Source organism: Euprymna scolopes, chromosome 15, assembly GCF_053919585.1.
Source record: "Euprymna scolopes isolate OS-2025 chromosome 15, ASM5391958v1, whole genome shotgun sequence".
NCBI lineage: Eukaryota > Metazoa > Mollusca > Cephalopoda > Sepiida > Sepiolidae > Euprymna > Euprymna scolopes.
Genome location: NC_136496.1, coordinates 5930256 through 5953468, shown reverse-complemented (window position 1 = coordinate 5953468; position 23213 = coordinate 5930256). Strand labels below are relative to the sequence as shown.

The 23213-nt window shown below is 36.0% G+C and overlaps 1 protein-coding gene across 5 annotated transcripts in view; it reads right to left on the bottom strand.

Moving 5' to 3' along the window:
• Positions 1-20340, bottom strand: part of LOC145293712 (1-deoxyxylulose-5-phosphate synthase YajO-like) — a 62288-nt gene extending 41948 nt beyond the window's left edge. Inside the window, exons 1-4 of one of the 5 annotated variants that reach the window (XM_080140147.1) lie at positions 20189-20338; positions 18537-18586; positions 12456-12608; positions 6741-6889 (exon numbers count right to left, since the gene is read on the bottom strand). In XM_080140147.1, coding sequence (XP_079996273.1) covers positions 6741-6889; positions 12456-12578 — 272 coding nt within the window. In that variant the 5' untranslated portion in view covers positions 12579-12608; positions 18537-18586; positions 20189-20338. Of the gene's footprint in view, positions 1-6740; positions 6890-12455; positions 12707-18536; positions 18587-20188 lie in introns of those variants that run through there. The other 4 variants (XM_080140149.1, XM_080140148.1, XM_080140150.1 and 1 more) reach the window with 4 other exon arrangements.
• Positions 20341-23213: the final 2873 nt, after the last annotated feature.

Genomic DNA, 23213 nt, shown 5'->3' with positions numbered 1-23213 from the left:
TTTTGCAGTTCTTACAGGGAGGTTTCAAAGTCCTCCTACATACAGCGTCTGGTATTCCCAGATGGTCACTTATCTGGTACTGACCAGACTCAACGTTGTTTAACTTAGCAAGAAGATTATTATGCCGTATGTGAGAGGAGTAGCTTCAACAAAAGGATTACTTAAATATGTTCATTACATTCAATTTTCACAGAGCTAGAAAAGACGTTCAAAGGAAAGGTTCATAATTTTTTCAGAGTCTCTAAAAAAAAACAAAGGGCCAGACTGTTGTATCATTCTCTATTTACGACATGTTTAACAAATACCAGATAAACCAACCTGGCGTGTGTGGCAGAAACCCAATGTAATAATATTCAGACATGTACGTTGAGGGGGTACAAGAGCTATGAGTTCATCAGAGCACAGTCTATTAAAGTACTTGTAAAACAGACACAGTGATGCGACATTACAGTGATGGGGCAGAGATTTGAGCCTGGCTGGTAGTGTGGGACCTAATAGATTTGATGCTCTTTCTTGAATTCTGTCTAAGAGTAAGAGACCAGATGTGGCAACAGTATTCCATGCATGGGCAAATTGTGATTTTGGGTACTCTTGCATAATTTGACCTGAATTCTCGTGAATTCCCGTCAATCATGGATCGGGTGAGTCCGGTGCAATCATCAGTATCAGCTGAGCGTTGTTCAAATGTTGAAACGCTAACTCGACTTTTTATTTTATTTAATTTTTTTTTTTGTTATGTTTTTAGTAATTTTTAAAGTGATATTAAGGGGGCGGGGGTGACTTTTTATTTTTCTGATTAGTTACTTATTTATTTTTTATTTATTATTTTTTTTAATTGAATTTTTGGGAGTTTGATTAGCCAAAGAAAAAGCGCTTGAATTTGAATTTCTTTTTTTTTTAATACAGCATTCACCCTAGAACCAACTTTCTTTGATTGAGGAAATTTCTAAGGAATATCAAATTCACAAGCCATCCCCAGTCGCATATATATCTCAGTCAAGGGAGATGTTAACGTTAGGTTTTTGCAGTTCTTACAGGGAGGTGTGGAAGCCCTCCTACATACAGCGCCTGGTATTCTCAAATGGTCACTTATCTGGTACTGACCAGACTCAACGTTGTTTAACTTAGCAAGAAGATTATTCTGCCGTATGTGAGAGGAGTAGCTTCAACAAAAGGATTACTTAAATATGTTCATTACATTCAATTTTCACATGCAGAGCTAGAAAAGGCGTTCAAAGGACAGGTTCATAATTTTTTCAGAGTCTCTAAAAAAAAAAGCAAAGGGCCAGACTGTTGTATCATTCTCTATTTACGACATGCTTAACAAAAACCGGATAAACCAACTTGACGTGTGTGGCAGAAACCCAATGTAATAATATTTAGACATGGGTGTGTAAAAATGAATTGGAATCATAAATTTTCCACATGTTTAAAATTAAGTAAAACAATGAAAAATTCCACAATGGCAACAATATTCCATGCATGGGCGAATTGTGATTTTGTATTATAGTTTTTTTTGTTTTTTTGAAGAAATACAAATATTTTCTAAACTAAATATGCAAATACATTAGCTTTACAAACTTCTATATTCCTTTTACTATAAGACTTGTTTTGGACAAATATATCTTAGTATCACACGCATAAAAGGGTAATTCGAAACACCAACGAATTTTGTAGAGAAAGAAAAATGAATGAGGTGGGGGGGGGGGACATTGGGTTAAAGAAGCCACACATTTTTTTTAAGAAATACAAATATTTTCCAAAATACAAATTCTTTAGCTTTACAAGACTCATGATAGTACTTGCCGTGTTGTCGTTGTTGTTGTTGACGACAATGACACAGATAGGTCTGTACCTCTGACGATGACTTACCTAAGGTGTCACCGCTACCATGTAGTTGCCCATGAGGAAGTTTCTTGTCACACAGAGTAGCGTACTTTTGAGAGGCACAGGCCTATAAGACATTCCTCTGAAAAGGGCACTTTTAAAACGGGAGTAAAAGGGGCAGGTGCTACCTCCGCACATCCCTGGATAGATACACCAGCCTTGATGTGGCAACAATACTCCATGCATGGACGAATTGTGGTTTTGTATTATAGTTGGACTTTAAAAAAATCTTTGTAATTATTGTTTAATTTAAAACATATTTTATTCTTTATCTCTGCTTTGTACGTCTTTTATTTGCCTTCTTTTCAGCATTTTTCTAACTTTAGTAATAAACAACTGAACCAGTCCTTTTCCAAATTTCTTTAAGTTATTGATAGAAATTTTAATATAAAGATGTTACACACACATTTTCACCTCTTCTATTTTTTATAACCCCCGGGTAACGCTTGGTAACCTTGCTTATAGAAAATTTATCAGCATTAGTAGTCAGATCTCTCTTGGTACGTTTATATTTTTATGTAATAATTGGTTTCTATCTTTAACCTACATTTACTGCTGAAAGAAGAGATTTGTTTCCCTGAAGAAAAAATTCCTAGCAGGATAAGTTATATTTGCAAAGAAATTAAATCTAATTAAAAGCTAGAGTTTATAATAACATGTATTAACATTAAGCAAAAGAAAAATGGCTTGGCTAGATAGAATTAAAGATTTGTTTCCCTGGGGAAAAAAATCCGAGCAAAATAAGGTATATTTGCAAAGAAATCAATATAATTAAAATTTATTGTTTATAATAACATGTACCAACATTCAATGAAAGAAAAATGGCTAGGTAGAATTAAATATCGATGTTTTAAAAGCAGTGCTTATTTAGGTTTGTCATAGAAAAGTCACTTCGTTTTATTTACTAGAAGATATGAATTTTGATTAACACTATTTCTGAATTTTTGAGATGAGGATTGATAATTTGGATTATTTGGATTTTTCGAACTACTGTTTTCATCTTGATTGCTATTCTTATAACATTTCGGCCGATACAACCTCCAACCTTCTTCAGGTGCAGGTGTGTCTTGTCAAACTCAGGGATCTTTCTGTCAAACTCAGGAATCTCTAGACCCATGGCGTAATGGATAAAGTACTAGGTGAAAATTCAGTTCTAAGTGAGACTGTTCTGGAGATTAAACGTTCAATACTCAATGCACGTAATATTAAGAATACAATTTGCGAATTACTTAAGACTTCTATCTGATCATGGCTGATGGAATTGTTACAAGAACAAGTCCCCTGTTCTTGTAAGTGAGTAAATACGAGATAGGATAGCCGAGGATTTGAACTTGCGAAGCTAGATTTGGAATTGAGTATTCTGATCAAAAATTTAAAATAATACAGAATGTTATTGAAAATGGAATGTAGAATTACCATTGTTTAGTTCACATAAAATAGTTAGATATCTGTTTATTGAAAAAGGAATTTAATGATGAATTTTGTTTCTGTTGAAGAAATGAAATTAAAATAAGGAATTTAAAAACGGACAATGGAAAATGTTATTTGTAAAGTGGGTTATAAAATTAGTTTAGAGAAATCAGGTTGAAACATGTGAGTAACAATGCATGCTTAAACATGGAAGCATGTCAGGCCATGTGTCTGATAAGAATGTGTTGGTCATGCAATGACGTCATGAGTTTTCAATATAGTTGGAGCTTGGCAAAGGGTAAGTCAGTCAGTCAGTCAGTCAGGGGAGAAGAGAGGAGTCAGAGACAGAGCTGACATGCAACCTTGGAAGCGAAGGGGAGAAGAAAGAATCATGTAAAGGCTTGAATTCCTTGATGCAAAGCCATTGACCGGTCGAAATGGAATAAACGAACAACTTCATCTTTTTATATCTGCATCTTCGTGTTATGTTATTCTACAGAAAGGTATTGTGAATTTATATTATAAGAACTTTGTGAAAATCATCATCTCAAAAATAGGTAAAGAAATATATGTGCCAATGTTATAGAAACACTCCCATTCACAGAACTGTCAAAAGTATAAATGTCAAACTCTCGGCCTATCTATCTATATATCAAATCTCCTCTCATTGTGTATTACATGCCGTTGGCTATTATATATATAAGAACTGTCATCTCTCTTAATATATACCTGTCTATATCTCACCAATGTCTCCATCTCCAAACAATATGAACACTCCTAAGACTGTCTCTAGATCTCTTCAATGTCAAACTCTCGGTCTATCTATCTATATATCAAAGCTCCTCTCATTGTGTATTACAAGCTGTCGGTTTTCCTGTATTATATGTACCCTGTCGTAATATATAAGAACTGTCTCTCTCTTTATATATACCCTGTTTATGTCCCCCAATATCACAACAAACATGAACATCTTAAGACATGTGAACATTCAACAACACATGAACACTCCTAACACTAATCTCTCGCTAAGACTCTTCCTAAGACGAACAACAACAACAACCACACCAACAACAACAACAGCAACAACAACAACAACACAGATTATACGTCATCTTAATACCACCAGTATATAACAGTATTACTGATGAGACAATTCCAATATTTTTCTCAATTCCAATGCAGTTACTGATTCTGTTCAAAATTACTTGTTTCGGATAAAATTATCGATTCCAAATCAAAAAATGCATAAAAATGAAGAATTATTTGGAGAGGGAGAGAGAGAGAGAGAGAGAGAGAGAGGGGGGGCATCAAAAGTATAAATGTCAAACTCTCGTTCTATCTATCAAATCTCCTCTCATTGTGTATTACATGCCGTTGGCTCTCTTGTAGTAACATGTACACTGTCTATTATATATATACAAAACTGTCTCTCTCACACACAATATGATCTCTCACTCATATGAACACACAACGAATATATACCACATCCCTTCTAAAATAACACCCAGTATGCAACAGAATGAGAGCATGCTACCCCTGTGGATGAAATAAAGGGTTCCGTTCAAAAGCTCATAGAGATTAAGCAGAAATATTCCCAAGTTCGACTAGATATGCTTGATGAAAGCTGGAGGTTACATTGGCCGAAACGTTGTGCAAATAACACTCAAGATAGGAACAGTAGTCCGAATAATCCAAATAAATCAAATTCAAAATGGTAGTTGGATTTCTGAAACCCATGATTGAATATTCTTGGAAATCAAATCTCGATTGGTAATCTTATCTTGTGATGAATGACTTGCAATCGTTGAATATTTATTTTTATTCAGAACATGACTTGCACACGACATTGTTTCTGCCCTTCTTTTCTAGCACATGTAATATATACCTACAGAAATTCTTATGTAGATTTTTAACATTCAAATTCAGTGGAGGATGACCTTTTCCCTTCTATAAAGTTACTTTCCCACAGAAGAAATGTTGCTCTCTCTCTCTCTCTCTCTCTCTCTCTCTCTCTCTCTCTCACTCTTTCTCCTATTGTTATTTTCATGATAGACACTCGATTAATTTCCAATCTATGTTCCCCCGCCCCTTATAAAATATGACTAAAAAAAATTCCACAATTATTATTTCTGTAGAACTTTTTTTTTTATTTATTTCTAATTTTTATTCATTTCCATCCCAAACAAGTCATATTGACACTTGGAACATAATGGACTACTATTCGAAATCGTGTCTAAAGGGACTCAAGGGAGTTGAGCAGCGAGATCTTTGTTTACTTTACATTTAAAAGTCTATAGATTAGTACAGACATGGAAGAAAGAAAAGGAGAAAATTCGAAAATCTAGCAGTCCGAGGGGGAAAAAATATTAGAGTAGAGATGTTGCTAGTCTCTCTCTCTGGTATTTTTATTTTCAAGGTAGATGCTCGACTGAGCTCCAACCTATATTCCTCAACTCCTTATAAAATATGACTCCAAAAAATTCCACGATTATTATTTCTTTATGTGTTTTTGTACATCTAATATTTGACACATTTTTCAACTATCCACGTGGATTAAATAATAGGTTCCGCTCGAAATTCTGTGCAGATCCCTGAATTTGACATAAAGATTCCCGATTCTGAATTTTTGAGATGAGAGTTGATTATTCATATTATTTGGATTCTTCGGACTATTGTTCTCATCTTGAGTGACATTTTCACGTTTTGATCGATGTAACCTCCGACCTTCTTAAGGTGTATCTTGTCGAACTCAGGAATTTGGACGGAATTTCAAATGGAACCCTTTATTTACTTCATGGGGGTTTGTGCTAGAACTGTCTGCAAGGATCCGTATCGTACTGGTTAGAATACTTGGAAAAATCAATTGTAAATGTGATATTCTCCTGAAGGTTGAAGGTTCAATCCTCAGTGTGGGCGATCAAAAAATACAATTGCGAATTACTTAGAATTTCTATACAGTCATGGCTGATGGAACAAGAACATGCTACCCCCGTGAAGTAAATAAAGAGTCCTGTTCGAAATTCTGTCCAGATTCCCGAGTTTGACAGAAACATTCCAGAATTCAACAAGATACACCTGAAGAAGGTCGGAGGTTACATCAATCGAAACGTTGTGAAACTGACACTCAAGATGAGAGTATGAAGAATCCAAATAAAAGTGAATAAAGATTCCCGAGGTTGACAGACAGATTCCCAAGTTCGACAAAATACATCTGAAGAAGGTCGAAGATTGCATCGACCAAAACGTTGTGCAAATGATACTTAAAACAAGAACTGTAGTTCGAAGAATCCAAACAAAACGAATTCAAGATTAAATATTTTAATTTTAAAGCATTCCAATGTACCCCCTCCCCATTTACATAAAAGGGTTAAACGTATACTTACTTTGCTAACCAAGTAACTAATGTATCCCCCTTCATATAAAAGATTTAAACGTGAACTTACTTTGCCAACCAAGTACCAATTATCTTTTCTGATGCTCCATTGCCGTAAACATCTGCCGTGTCAAAGAAATTCCCTCCAGCCTCCGCAAAAACATCCAACATTTCATGTGAATCTTCCTCATTTGTGCAACCAGGAAACTTGAACTGATTCTGCATGGCAAGGAAAATAATAAAAATATATTAAAAAAAAACAAAAAAACTAAGACTCAGCTTCCAGAATATTCATCATCTATTTTTTTTTTTTTTACAAATGATTCAGCAAAGATCACTAGAGGGGATTTGTAATGATGGTTGTAACTAGTAAAGATATTTATTAATCAAGATGATGGCTCAACAAGAATTTGTTTACATTAGACTTGAAAATGATAATATCAGCCAGAAAGCAGCCTCATGGCAAGAAACTTTGCTAATGGAAGTTTCGTTTAGTTCTTTTTTTTTTCTTTGGGAGTCATCACTTATCAAAGTCCAAAGGCTACTCGAGGATAAGAGTTAAAGAATGTAAGGTGGTAGTTTAGTAATCGTTAATTGTATAAATTTGGCAGAATTTGATTATTAATGGGGACAGCTCAACAAGAACTTGTTTACATTGGATTTGAAAGCTACCATGTTGTATTAAACCAGAAAGCAGACCAGTGGAATAGTGTTCCACAAGCAGGCAGTTCTGGGAAAGAAGCTCTGTTCATGAAATCTATATTTAGATTTAGGCACAGATAGAGAGTGGGGGAAATCGTTTATAGTGGTTGTAGCTAGTCGAGTGTTTTTTGTGAAAGTTTGGCTGGGGGGACTATAGATTGGAGCTCACAACATCTCTTCTGTTGGAAAAAGATTGCAGGGAAGAGAAAAAAAAACATCATTTACTAGGTTTCGAAGCCAGTTTTGAACTCTATCAAGGCAGGACAGGGCACGTCAAGCAGCTCCTGCTCAGATGTGGAAACAGTACTCCATTTCATAGAGGACTCGGCCCTGTCAGTGGGGCATTAGAATACGCCGACTGCCCCCTTGCAGAGGGTAAAAGTCCCTCAATGGGGGTCCTGGATATGACCTTAAACTATATCCAGTGGTGAGGCCCCAGCTTGTGGGCTTTGGGGAGTGTGGAGCCACCCTTTAATTACCATTGTTCCCAGGTCCACTCTGACCCAGAGTGGTAGTACCTGTTAGGGTCCCAACTATGGGTTGAATAGAAACCAACGTGAAAACAACAAATATATTCTATTAAAAAAATCTTTGGATTCGGCATTAAATAACCCGAAAAGGGTTGATATGCCGTAAAACAAAAACAACCAATCAACCAACCATTCTCAATAGACAGAAGGATGCAACGTTTCGTCGATGGGACAGAGGCTGAAGCTTAGATGACAGTTCAGGGCCTATCAGATTGGTGACTCTCTTTTGAACCTTGTCTAGGAGAGAGAGACTAGCAGCAGATGCTACAGCCCAAACATGACAGCAATACTCCATATATGGGCGAATGGTGGCCAACCTTCTTCACAGCGGCCCTCACAATGTTTTCAATGTAATTGTTCCAACTCATGTTTCCTGTGAACGTTAGGCCAAGCAGTTTGAAAGATGTACCCTCAGACAGGGAATCACTGGCCATTGCTATTGGTGGCAGAGAAGGTTTCTTGTAATTATTGAAGGAAACCAGTTTAGTCTTGGCAGCATTGAATGTGACCATCCATTTTTGTCCTTATTCCACTACAGATTGGAGGTCATCCTCTAGTGTTTTTGCCATTTCTTTAGATATGTGTTCATTTGTTTTCTTGTCATGCCTGTTATAGAGTGTAGTGTCATCAGCATATATACCCATCTCAGAGGCAGTTTTGTCGGGGAGGTCATTAATAAATATTAGGAACAATAGAGGTCCAAGGATAGACCCCCCCTGAGGCACTCCCGCATGTATATCATATTGTTTAGATGTACGACTATTAAGGACAACCTGGATTTTTCTCTTATCTAAGGAGGATTTAATTATGTTAAGTATTCTACCAGTGATACCGTGAGATTTAATTTTCCTGAGGAGATGCTCATGCCATACCCTGTCAAAAGCCTTATATATATCTAGAACTACCTCCCCCGCTTTGTCCAGTGAATAGTATATACGTTCAGAGATTACAGTGAGGATGTCTACTGTGGAATGGGCTTGTCTAAATCCATATTGTTTGTGAGTCAGAAGTTTAGCATCTGTAAGGTGACGGACTAGAGCATGGTTAATTGTGGTCTCAAATATTTTGGCGAAAAATGGGAGGAGGCTAATTGGGCGATAATTTGATGGGTCAGTTCTTTCGCCAGAATTCTTGAATACTGGTACCACAGAAGCAGTTTTCCAACAACCCGGAAAGCATAATTTATTAAGGCATTTGTTGCAGAGTTTGGAGAGAACTGGAGCTACTTCGGCTGAGCACTTTTTTAATAGCACAGCTGGGATGAGATCAGGTCCACATGCTTTTGAAGTGTCAAGGTTTTTTATGATAGCATGCACCTGAGCAGGGGTGATTTTCAGATCATCTAGCGTGGCGTCTGTCCGCAAAGGAAAGTCAGGTAGGGGGTGGTTGGAAGGGTCCAGTGTGGAGTTTGAGGCAAACCGGCTGGCAAGCATATTAGCCTTGTCGGTTGCTGAGCAAACAACCTCGTGGTTGCTGGTTAGTGGGGGAATTGTTGACTGCCCATTATTCACTACACTGTTGTAGATTTTCCAGAAGTCACGAGTTCCTAATTTTTGTGCTTCGATGCGTTTTTTAGTGGTTTCAGTAAATTCTCTCTTAGCTGTCGCTATTTCTTTCTTAACGTTACTTCTAGCTTCTATATACTTCTGTCTGTTTGAACTGGACTTATGTCAGTTAAATCTGCGGTATGCATGCTGCCTTTGAGCAATGGCAGTTGCGCAAGTAGAGTTAACCATTGGGGCGAGTGGGGCTTGCTATAAAATTTCCGCATGGGAACATGTGCTTCAATTGCTGTTTTGAACCATTCAGTGGTCTCATTTGCGCACTGTTCAGCAGGAAGAGAAAAAATATTTCCCCATGGGGCATCTCTGATAAGATCTCTAATGGCTTCCCAGTCAGTCTTTTTATAATATCTCATTGTTTTGGGCACTGGCTCTTCAGTTTTGGCACTAGAGTTTAGGGCGATTTCGACCATTATCACTGCATGATCAGCGTTCCCGAGTGGGCTGTCAGCATTTGTTATACAATCCTCGGAACTGTGGTCAGAAACAGATCTAGAAGTGATGTGTGTTGTTCTTGCTGGTCAGGGAAACGGGTTGGAAATGTAACTATTTGTGATAGGGAGTGAGATATAGTGAAGCTATGTGTTGTGCTGCCCGCTGCATCTATGTGAGTAGAGAATCCAAGCCAGTTTTTGTGGTGAACATTAAAGTCACCAAATACATGTACTTGTGCGCTAGTGTCGAGGGAGAGTGCTGTGTCTATGCTGTCAGAGACTTTGTTTATTATGGTGCAGACCTGGGTCAAGGGAGAGCGGTAGAGAAAATAAAAGTAGCTAATGTTATGTTGTATGTTTTGTCTAAAGCACATAAAGGCTTGATTGTCCGTTTCTAGGTTTTTTTCTCTAGTCAGGGGAAGGGTGTTACGAATGTAGACTCAAGTCCGTGCATATGTCTGTCAGAGTCCTTACGGCAGAGTGGGAGATAGCCAGGCATATTAAAGTAGTTAGGGGGGATGGAGGAGTGTAGGTTAGTCTTGCTTAGTGCTAAGATATCCAGGGTATTTGTTAGGAGAAATGCTTCAACATCAGCTAAATTAGTTCTAAGCCCACGGATGTTAGTGAATGCAAGCATCAAGGGATTTGTTTGTCCCTAGGCCTGGTTTAAGCTTATTTTTTTATTGTACTGTCATCATGTTTTTAAAGAGTTTCAGTTAGGTAAGGGGGGAGCTGAACAAGAGGTTATGCAGAGTATCAGACATGCAACACAAGTAGACCATTAGCTGACCTTTCTTCAACTAGAACTGGGGCCTCAGGAAAGCCCATCAGGGATGAGTGCAAGGTCCCTTTCCATGCGCGACATGGCACTACAAACATTCCGATATTATACAACTGTTGATGGAGCAGCCGCTCTAAGCGCTACCAAAGAGTTAGGGCACCTGTACTACCAGTCGGAAACAGCAGCCAGGAACTGTCAATCCGGTACCGTCAACTCATCAGAAGAAGGTGACCCCAATCTAATTGCACAGGCATGTGTGGTACTCAAGCACTCCCAAGTGCCCAGTTTTGAGGGATGGGATGTGTCGGGAGTGAGGAAACGGCATTTATTGCCCTAGACAAAAAACAAGATCTACCACTAAGTGTTTTGTCGATTCACTGTGATAGTGTCTCTGCGCTTGACTAATAGGCAAAGAAGGAGTATGGAAGCCGGGCGATAGACAGAGCCTATCTACTCCTTAAGCAATTTAGGTTTGCAGGCCGGTAATTTGTTTGAGTTACCAGCTCTAGGAAGGGCGTCATCCAAGACTAGAGAGGCCTCCCTCCACTTTAGTTTAGTTTCAGAGCTTTCCTTCTCCTAGACGGGTGATCTGGGAAAATCTACTGGGTCCATCAGCCCTGAGAGGGTTTGCTCCGTGCCTGGGTCCTAATCCAGGTATTTCTGCGACCCCACATGGTTAGTTAATGTTACAGGGTTAGTTTGTTGAGGTTATATATCTAATGAATAGTTACACTCCTCAAAGTGATTTAGGGACATGCAGTTATGTGAGCAGGCTTGTTAGAAAGGCGTTAGTGTGGATTAAGAATTTTACCTTTAGATTTTTCCATTTGTATCATTTTTCCATGTTGTATCAGTGATCGCCTTACACTTATTAACCCTTATTCTCGAATGGCCTTTGGGCCTTGATAAGTCGTGACTCCCTTGTGAAAAAAGGTCACCTCCTCATTTTTACATGAACCTGGCAGTGGAAGTAGGAAAAAGGTGCTGTTTGTAAACTCACCACTGCCATTTCTAACATTACAGTGTAATAAAAATTACTATTTTAAATTGCAGTTAGATTATTTTAAATTGTAGCTAAAACCCCATCTTAGACGTTGGAAATGAACAGTGAGATGTTATATATTTTGAGGGGAAACAATATCGTATAAACATATTCAAAAAGAAAATATATTTGCCTTCATCTTTTAAAATTAATTTAAGTGATTTAAAAATAATAAACAAAAAGTAATGAAAAAACACTCTAGAGGAAAACCGGGTTGGGACATCTAGTTATATATTTGGAGGGAGAAAAATACTGTACAAATTGACATGAAATTAAAATTATTTGTGTTCATTTTTTTTTTTAAATAAAATATTTAAAACAAATATTTAAAACAAATATTTAACAAATATTTAAAACAAATATTTAACAAATATTTAAAACAAATAATAAACAAATTTATAGAAACAAATTTTCAATCAATCAATTAAAAGATAAAATGACATTTTTAGGTATAATTTTCAACATTTAGTAAGACGTTAGAATGACTTACCATTACTGGATTTATTTCTTATGTGCAATGCAAAGTAATAGTTAATTAAAAACACTCCTAGGAAACGGCAGGTTGGGGTAGCTAATTATATATTTTCAAGGAGAAAAATGGTGTACAAATTTACATAAAACAAAATTAAATATCTGTCTTCATTTAAAAAAAAAATAATTAATAAAAAGAAATAAACAAACTTATATAAAAAATATTTCAATCAATCAAAATAAAAAATAATAAACAAGCTTACGTCACCAAAAATCATGGTTCCAAGACAAATATTTGAGACCTTGAGTCCCGAATTTCCCAGGTTTTTGTAACGTAGCGTTTCTTTTTTCTCGTTTGATTCATTATCTTCAGATTCGTGTGACATGTTTCAAAGTTGCTTCTCGTTGGACCTCAACTGGGAAAATAAAAATCTTTTCAGTTTAGTGTTATGCCACCACGACCGTAGTTATGTTCGTTTGTCCACTGCACAGTAATAAAACCCACCGATGCATGCGAGGGTAGATAAAAAAAAAACAATCGTATCATGTATCTTGCTTGTCTACATGATATGCAATCTGATTAAATGTAAGAAATTTATAGAATTTTACAAAATCATCATCATCATCATCATCATCATCATCATTTTTTAAACATCTATTTCATGAAAATGTCTCTAGACAACGCATGAAGCCACTTGCTGTAAGGAGCAAACAAGAACAAAATGTGATTATTGCAAAGACATAAGGATATAAATAGGAGGAAAAAAGTCAGCAGGAAAACTGTTCCATAACCTTGTAGGGTACTTGCGCAGTTTAATCAAGACATTAAAAAACAAAAATATAAAAAAAAAGGATTATATTGTACGTATCCATTATGGAATGAAGTTCTCCGGAAAAACATTTCACTTAATTTGATCAAGTAGTTTGTAGCAGCCAACACCTGCTACATCACAAGCAGGAGCTACTTCTCTCGATGAGATTTGAACTCCATTTTCTCCTGGCTTGTCCAATCATAAGCCAGCTCTTTATTACGTGAGAGAGTATATAAAAGGCAAAATCTGAAACCATTTACCCTTTTTGATCCTGACCCTGCCTGGAAGTACAACAAGCTAGCTATGACTTTCTTCAAACTCACCTACTCACCTGTATTTCCATGTGCTGTACTCACACAAACTTTATTCATCATTCTACAGGACTACCCTCGTCAATACAACTCACATTCATCACAACAACACGTCAACACACTGAAGACTTTGCTCTTTCTTTCCCTGCCCCGGCAACTACTAGCTATAAACATGGTGAACTGAACTATTTTCGCTTTCAACCAGCCGGCATGATATTAATTCTATCTCTACACAAGAACACTTCAACCTACTAACCCGTTTCTCTCTTGTAACTCTACTAACGAGGATAGCAAAGTTGTTTATTAATATAGAATGAAACTCCATTTCATTGTTTTTCATTTCTATATTTGGTGACCCCGACGTGATATGAACACGCAACCCCATTCCGTTTTCTATACGATATTTGCTGACCCCAGAACATGTAACTTTATGATGGCTTTATTTGTCATTTTCGTTAGTGGCGTTGGTAGAAGAGTACAAAAAGAGAAACAGGTTTGTAGGTTGAAATGTTCTTGTGTAGAGATAGAATTAATATCATGCTGGCTGGTTGAAGGAGAAATTAGTTTTTAGGCGAACATTTTTATATTAAACAATTATGAAAACAACTTAAATAAAAACAGACTCAGAAATATATATATATAATATATATATATATATATATATATATATATATATATATATATATGTATTTGTATATATGTTATGTTTATTTTGTTGTTTGTTTTGTTATTATGTGTAAGTCATTAAACATTTAGAGTTACTTCCTTTGTTTATAGTTTCCTTTTGATTTATTTTATAAAAACAAGATGGCTGCAATTTTTCATCTGCTAACACGATTAAAATTGCTTTTTTTAATAATTCAGTAATATTCATGTAATTTCGCCTGCATAATTTTTAAGCTAACATTGTAATTTATTAGAATTGACAAAAATATCAGTAGAAACCATTGTTTTTATCTGAAAACTCCATTTATCGACTACAATATTTTGTTCTGATAGTGTAGAAGCGCTCAATAAGGTGTCAAAACAAATCATCATCATCGTTGTCGTCATCATCATCACCATCGTCATCATCATCATCATCATCATGGTAGTCGTTATTGCCGTCATCATCATTATCATCATCATCACCATCATCATTATCATCATCAGCAGCAACAACAGTTTAACGTCTGTAGTTTAACAAGTCAGCTTTGTTTGGCAAGTTTTAGATATTGTTTTATAAGGTGGGCTCTCTCTACCATGCTAGAAAATTACTTACACCTGAAAGTATCCTGTACCTCTATAAGGCAACCATTTGCCCATGTATGGAGTACTGTTGTCACATTTGGGCTAGTGCATCTGCTGCTTGTCTCTCGCTCCTGGACAGGGTTCAAAAGAGAGTCGCCAACCTGATAGGTCCTGAACTGTCATCTAAGCTTCAGCCTCTGTCCCATCCACGAGATGTTGCATCCTCTTCCTTTTCTACAAATACTTTAATGGTGAATGCTCTGACGAACTGCAAGCACTTGTACCTCCTCGACGTTATTACCCACGACAAACCCGACAATCAACTAAGTCCCACCCCTTTACAGTAGCGATCCCTAGGTGTAAGAAAGCCTTTTACTCCAATAGTTTCTTCCTCAGAACTGCAAGTCTTTAGAACTCCCTTCCGGGATTCTGCTTTCCCAACTATACTGATATGCAGAAGTTCAAGTGTAATGTGAACAAACATCTTCCTACTCATCTCCCTTCATAATGTCCCTGCAACTTATGTCCCTGATAGTAGCCCCTACTTCAAAGTGGAACTGTGCCTTGTTTGGGGTGAAAATTGAATAAAAAAAAAATATTGCTAAGACTGCTGCGAGAGGATCCTCTATCATTCATCCATGCATGGAGTATTGTTGCCACATCTGGGCTGGTGCATCTACCACTAGTCTCTCCCTCTTTGAGAATGAGTCTCAAATGTAATAGGCCCTGCACTATCGACCAAGATCCCCCCTTGTCTCATCGCTTCAATGTTGCATCTCTGTTTTATAAGTATTTTAATACTTTATTTTAAAACTTTTATTCAAAACATTAATTCAGGTAACTTGATTCTGTCACAGAACTGACATCTATTCAATGTAACCACCTTCAGCCTCAATCACCGCCTTGCCATAGGTCTGAAACTGGGAGTATGCCTTTTCTACAAGTGCCGACAGAAGCTCACCAGATTGCAGATAGTGGTGATTGAACTGGCTTTGGTGTTGTGGAAGGTCATGTTGGTGATGTTCTTGATGTATAATCAAACGAAATATTCCAGTGGTTTCAGGTTGGGGGAGGAGGAGAAATGCCAGTGAGAGAAGGGTACTAAGTTGAAGCAGTGGCCACAGTCATTGCATCAAGGAATCACTCTTCAGCACATTCAGGTACACCTTGGTGTTGACTTTAAAGCTGACTTTGAGGATGTGAGGTGGCATGATTTGGCCCTCACTTGAAACCACACCAAAGACAATAATCGTGACCGGAAACTTTATTTTCATCATATTGGATACATCTCTGTTATTCGTGGCAATCTAGTGATGCATTTTGAGGGTGCTGGCAATCATCCTGTTGTTATAACTTTGATCGGTAGAGAGCATGAGTTGTACAACGGCACATCTCTGGTCTCGTTCACTTGTGTCACTTTCAGGCATGATAGAAAGCTCCTATTGCTACTGAGATTTGTACACAACCGGCCAAGTAGTCTGTACAGAGGTCTGCAACAAAAAAGAAAACCGGTTTTCATCAAATGGAAATGGAATCATGTTTTCTTTTCTAAGGCGACAATTTTATTGTTCTACCTGTAGAATGTGTTTTGATGAACTCCTAGCATTTGACTAATACAACAAGCAGCAAAATCTCACCCCTTCACTGCTGAGGTCTCTTGATACCAAAATCCTTTTACTGTAATAGGTTTCACTCGGACTGCTAGACTTCGGAATTCAGTCTCTGCTTCTTGCCTCCCTGACTGTACTAATCTGCAGAATTTAAATGTAATGTGAACAGACATCTTGCTGCTCAACTCCCTACATAGTCCCTGTTGACATTATTCCAGTTATTAGCTGCTCATGCATAAGTAGCAATTAGTAAAAAGAAATAAACAAGCTTATATGAAAAATATTTCAATGAATTACATTAAAGAATAATAAACAAACCTCACCAAAAGTTAGCGTTCCGAGACAAATATTTGACACCTTGAGTCCCAATTTTCCAGTTTTTGTAGCTCACCGGGGGGGGGGATAAAGGTCTTTTCAGTTTTGGGTTATACTCGTTTGTCCACTACGCAGTAATAAATTAACTGATGCATGCAAGGGAAGACTAAAAAAAGACATATCGTATATCTCGTTTATGCGATCTGCATGAATGTAAGGAATTTATATAATTTTACAAGTCACCATTACAATCATCATCATCACCATCATCATCACCGTCGTCATTATCAGCAGCAGCATCATTGTTGTTGGTATCATGATCATCACTGTCATTGTCATCATTGTCATTATCATCATCATAATCATTGACCGGCATCATCATCATCATCATTGTCTTTATCATGATAATTATCAGCATTGTCATCATCATCATTATCATCACTTGTAAAAACTCCCGCTGCAGGTTAGCAGATGTGGACTCTGATCTCGTCAAAACTGCAATGACCATGATCGTCCTCTCCGGGAGTTCTTTACAAGATTCTTTCGTGTCGCAGGCATCGTCGTCAGCTACCGATGGCGGCGTCTGCTGAAAATTAATTAGCTTCTCATGCAGATCAAAAGAAAACAAACACAGAGGTTTCTAGTCTACAAAAAGTTAATTCACAAATTTACAGGTGTTTTACATATATGCAATTGTTCAGTTCGATTACACCAGAAAACAGTTCGAAATCTTATTCTTTGTTCTCCACGATGGCGATGATGGCGGAAGGAGGTGAGTGGTGTTCTCTTGAGTGAGTGTTCTTGCCTCGAGATTGGCTCCAATCTGCTGTCCTCTGGCCCGGGCATTTGCTTATATTGGAAGGTGACAGGGTAGAGTAAGCTGTTCCCCAGACCAATCAGAACTCAACACATTATTCGAGGAAGTCCCGAATCCTTGCATGTGTGCAAACCTGCAAACCTGCAAACCTTCATAGGCTTGCGAATCTGGGATCAGAACTCAAATTCATTCACATGCCTCAAAAGGTTGACATTTTAATCTCACGTACTCAGAAAGCCAGACATCCGCGAGCCGGGGTTGGTCAGGCCAAGAACGAAATCATATTTCGTTCTAACTTTCCAAATGATATCTCTTGTCATTTTTTTTCTCAAACAATAAAATTATGTCTGCTTTACAAAAACACAATAAATCCAATAATGTTTAACAGACAATATCAGCATAATTATCTGGCCTTACTTAGTGTTTAGGGGGTCTCAATCTCCCCCAATGGGGAGCGGTCCGCTCCCTGAGGTGGTCATGCCACATCTCTGCCCCCCCCCTTACACGCATTGGTTTCCATGCAAACGAATGAATCTAAGTCATGTGCCACTCTCCCTCATTCCTGCTGTTTCTCATTTCTGTTGTTGGTTTACCTGTTAGGAAAGATAGCATATACATAGTCTGACAACATTCCTACAGATGAGGGTTCTCCACCCCAGCTTGTCACGCGAGCTATTCTCCTTTTTAGTTACACAAAAGTTGAAAAAGTCAAAAATAAAAAAATTCAAAGTTAAAAGTCCCAAGAAAGTTCAAAATTGACAGTCCTTCCCTCACAATTATTCAAAATCATTAAAAAAAAACAGTTTTTGTTTAATGCACTATTTTTGCTTTTACAATTTACAATAACTTAAGAATTTTCCCAATCAAAATATCACTCAGTTTTTTTTTCAGTTCGCGAAGGTTACCCAAAAATTATTAATTACAATTCACAAGAGTTATTAAAAAAATTTTTTTTCTCAATTAAAATTTCTAAAGATTACTCAAAATTTTTTCACAAGGTTACTCGGATTTTTTTTTTTTTTCAATCAAAAGCTCACAAAAGTTGTCCCCCTTTTTTCCCAATATTTTTCACAGAATTATCCTTTTTTTCCCAAAACATTTTTTTTTCAATTCAACAGTTCACAAAGTTACTCAGATTTCTCCTTTATTTTTCCTAATTAACAAGTACAGCTTCACAATAGAAGGTGTACAGCCCTAATCTGGGTAACTGAGTACCCGCTTTTTATTGAACTAATCGAGTTCCTCTCACCTTGATTGGTTACGGCTGGGATTTTCCTTGGTAATTCACAGATCAGCACCCTGCAAGAATTTCAATAAAACAGAAAGAAAAAGAAAAGAGAAAAAAACAAACAAAAGAACATTTTAAATCGTTCTTAGTGCATTTTTGGAATTGGAAAGAATCTTAACATTGACCCAATAATTAATTAAAAACACTCCCGGAAAACGCCAGGTTGGAGCAGGCAATTATATATTTGGAGAGAGAAAAATGGTGCATTAATTTACATAAAACAAAACTAAATATCTGTCTTCATTTAAAAAAAAAATGAATAAATAAAAAGAAATAAACAAGCTTATATAAAAAGTATTTCAATCAAATTAAAAAGGGTTTGTTTTACAATTCACAGAGGTACAAAAAGTTATCAAAAAACATATGTATAACAAATAATTACAATCGAGGGCATTGCCAGGGCCGCTGCGAGGAAGGTGGCTCCCTCTACCGTGCTAGAAAACTACTAACACCCGCAAGTATCCTGTACCTCTATAAGGCCACCATTCGCCCATGTATGGAGTATTGCTGTCATATTTGGGCTGGTGCATCGACTACTAGTCTCTCGCTCCTTGACAGGGTTCAAAAGAGAGTCGCAAATCTGATAGGCCCTAAACTGGCATCTAAGCTTCAGCCTCTGTCCCATCGACGAAACGTTGCATCCCTCTGCCTGTTCTACAAGTATTTTAATGGTGAATGCTCTGATGAACTGCAAGCATTGTGCCCCCACGACGTGAACACCCTCGACAGACCCGACAAGCTGCGAAATCCTACCCCTACACTGTAGAGATCCCTAGATGTAAAAGATCTTTCTACTCCAGTAGTTTCTTCCCCAGAACTGCTAGACTTTGGAATTCCATTCCAGGTCATTGCTTCCCCAACTGTACTGACATGCATAAGTTCAAGTGCAACGTGAACCAACATCTTGCTGCCCAAATCCCTACATAGTACCCCAGTAGATGTTTCCCCTGATAGTAGCCCCCTACACCAAAGTGGCAATGTGCCTTGTTTGGGGTGAAAATGTAATAAAAAATAAATAAATAAATAAAAAAATAAATGTTATCAAAGGCATACAAACATATATATAACAAATAAATGTTATCAAAGGCAAGATAAGTTACTTTTTTACCCAACTGAATTAGTTTTAGTGTTTTTATTTAATGAAAAATGTTTATTTGGTTTGAAAAGCAAGTAACATTGAACGCTACCAAAAAACAAGAAAAAATGACCGTGATGTCTTTGAATTCTCGACAAAAGCTTCAGAACAAGAAATAAAACCAAATGGTGGTCGAAACCGATCCAATAAATGTTGCCATGACATTTATTGGGTTGATTTCTACCGCCATTTTGTTTTATTTCCTATTTTGTAGTGATTATCGAGACTTCAAAGATGTAAAGAAACATTTTTTTTTCTTCGGTAACGTTCAATGTTACTTGTTTTTCAAACCGAATAAACATTTAACATTAAATAAAAAATAATTTAGTTAGGTAGAAAAGTAACATATCTTGCCTTTGAAAACATTTATTTGTTATATATTTGTTTTTGTTTTTTTTGGGGGGGGGGGCAATTTTTTTTGTACCTCAGTGGATTGTAATACAACAATCAAATTAAAAAAATAAATAAACAAGCTTACCTCACCAAAAGTTAGAGTTCCAAGACAAATATTTGACACCTTGAGTCCCGATTTTCCCAGGTTTTTGTCGCAAAACGTTTCTTTTTTTTCTCGTTTGATTCAGATTCGAGTGACATATTTCAAAGTTATTTCTCGTTGGAGCTCAACTGGGAAAATAAAAATCTGTTCAGTTTTGTTAAGATAAATAAAAAAAGCAAAACTTGATTGACCACGTGGTATGCGATCTGAGTGAATGTAAGGAATTTATAGAATTTTACAAATCATCATCATCGTCATCTGTTAGATATTTATCTGCTTTTTACTCCAAGACATATTTTACAAATCATCATCATCGTCATCTGTTAGATATTTATCTGCTTTTTACTCCAAGACATATTTTACAAATCATCATCATCGTCATCTGTTAGATATTTATCTGCTTTTTACTCCAAGACATATTTTACAAATCATCATCATCGTAATCTGTTAGATATTTATCTGCTTTTTACTCCAAGACATATTTTACAAATCATCATCATCGTCATCTGTTAGATATTTATCTGCTTTTTACTCCAAGACATATTTTACAAATCATCATCATCGTAATCTGTTAGATATTTATCTGCTTTTTACTCCAAGACATATTTTACAAATCATCATCATCGTCATCTGTTAGATATTTATCTGCTTTTTACTCCAAGACATATTTTACAAATCATCATCATCGTCATCTGTTAGATATTTATCTGCTTTTTACTCCAAGACATATTTTACAAATCATCATCATCGTCATCTGTTAGATATTTATCTGCTTTTTACTCCAAGACATATTTTACAAATCATCATCATCGTCATCTGTTAGATATTTATCTGCTTTTTACTCCAAGACATATTTTACAAATCATCATCATCGTCATCTGTTAGATATTTATCTGCTTTTTACTCCAAGACATATTTTACAAATCATCATCATCGTCATCTGTTAGATATTTATCTGCTTTTTACTCCAAGACATATTTTACAAATCATCATCATCGTAATCTGTTAGATATTTATCTGCTTTTTACTTCAAGACATATTTTACAAATCATCATCATCGTAATCTGTTAGATATTTATCTGCTTTTTACTCCAAGACATATTTTACAAATCATCATCATCGTCATCTGTTAGATATTTATCTGCTTTTTACTCCAAGACATATTTTACAAATCATCATCATCGTAATCTGTTAGATATTTATCTGCTTTTTACTCCAAGACATATTTTACAAATCATCATCATCGTCATCTGTTAGATATTTATCTGCTTTTTACTCCAAGACATATTTTACAAATCATCATCATCGTCATCTGTTAGATATTTATCTGCTTTTTACTCCAAGACATATTTTACAAATCATCATCATCGTCATCTGTTAGATATTTATCTGCTTTTTACTCCAAGACATATTTTACAAATCATCATCATCGTCATCTGTTAGATATTTATCTGCTTTTTACTCCAAGACATATTTTACAAATCATCATCATCGTCATCTGTTAGATATTTATCTGCTTTTTACTCCAAGACATATTTTACAAATCATCATCATCGTAATCTGTTAGATATTTATCTGCTTTTTACTTCAAGACATATTTTACAAATCATCATCATCGTAATCTGTTAGATATTTATCTGCTTTTTACTCCAAGACATATTTTACAAATCATCATCATCGTCATCTGTTAGATATTTATCTGCTTTTTACTCCAAGACATATTTTACAAATCATCATCATCGTAATCTGTTAGATATTTATCTGCTTTTTACTCCAAGACATATTTTACAAATCATCATCATCGTCATCTGTTAGATATTTATCTGCTTTTTACTCCAAGACATATTTTACAAATCATCATCATCGTCATCTGTTAGATATTTATCTGCTTTTTACTCCAAGACATATTTTACAAATCATCATCATCGTCATCTGTTAGATATTTATCTGCTTTTTACTCCAAGACATATTTTACAAATCATCATCATCGTAATCTGTTAGATATTTATCTGCTTTTTACTCCAAGACATATTTTACAAATCATCATCATCGTCATCTGTTAGATATTTATCTGCTTTTTACTCCAAGACATATTTTACAAATCATCATCATCGTCATCTGTTAGATATTTATCTGCTTTTTACTCCAAGACATATTTTACAAATCATCATCATCGTCATCTGTTAGATATTTATCTGCTTTTTACTCCAAGACATATTTTACAAATCATCATCATCGTCATCTGTTAGATATTTATCTGCTTTTTACTCCAAGACATATTTTACAAATCATCATCATCGTCATCTGTTAGATATTTATCTGCTTTTTACTCCAAGACATATTTTACAAATCATCATCATCGTCATCTGTTAGATATTTATCTGCTTTTTACTCCAAGACATATTTTACAAATCATCATCATCGTCATCTGTTAGATATTTATCTGCTTTTTACTCCAAGACATATTTTACAAATCATCATCATCGTCATCTGTTAGATATTTATCTGCTTTTTACTCCAAGACATATTTTACAAATCATCATCATCGTCATCTGTTAGATATTTATCTGCTTTTTACTCCAAGACATATTTTACAAATCATCATCATCGTCATCTGTTAGATATTTATCTGCTTTTTACTCCAAGACATATTTTACAAATCATCATCATCGTCATCTGTTAGATATTTATCTGCTTTTTACTCCAAGACATATTTTACAAATCATCATCATCGTCATCTGTTAGATATTTATCTGCTTTTTACTCCAAGACATATTTTACAAATCATCATCATCGTCATCTGTTAGATATTTATCTGCTTTTTACTCCAAGACATATTTTACAAATCATCATCATCGTCATCTGTTAGATATTTATCTGCTTTTTACTCCAAGACATATTTTACAAATCATCATCATCGTCATCTGTTAGATATTTATCTGCTTTTTACTCCAAGACATATTTTACAAATCATCATCATTGTCATCTGTTAGATATTTATCTGCTT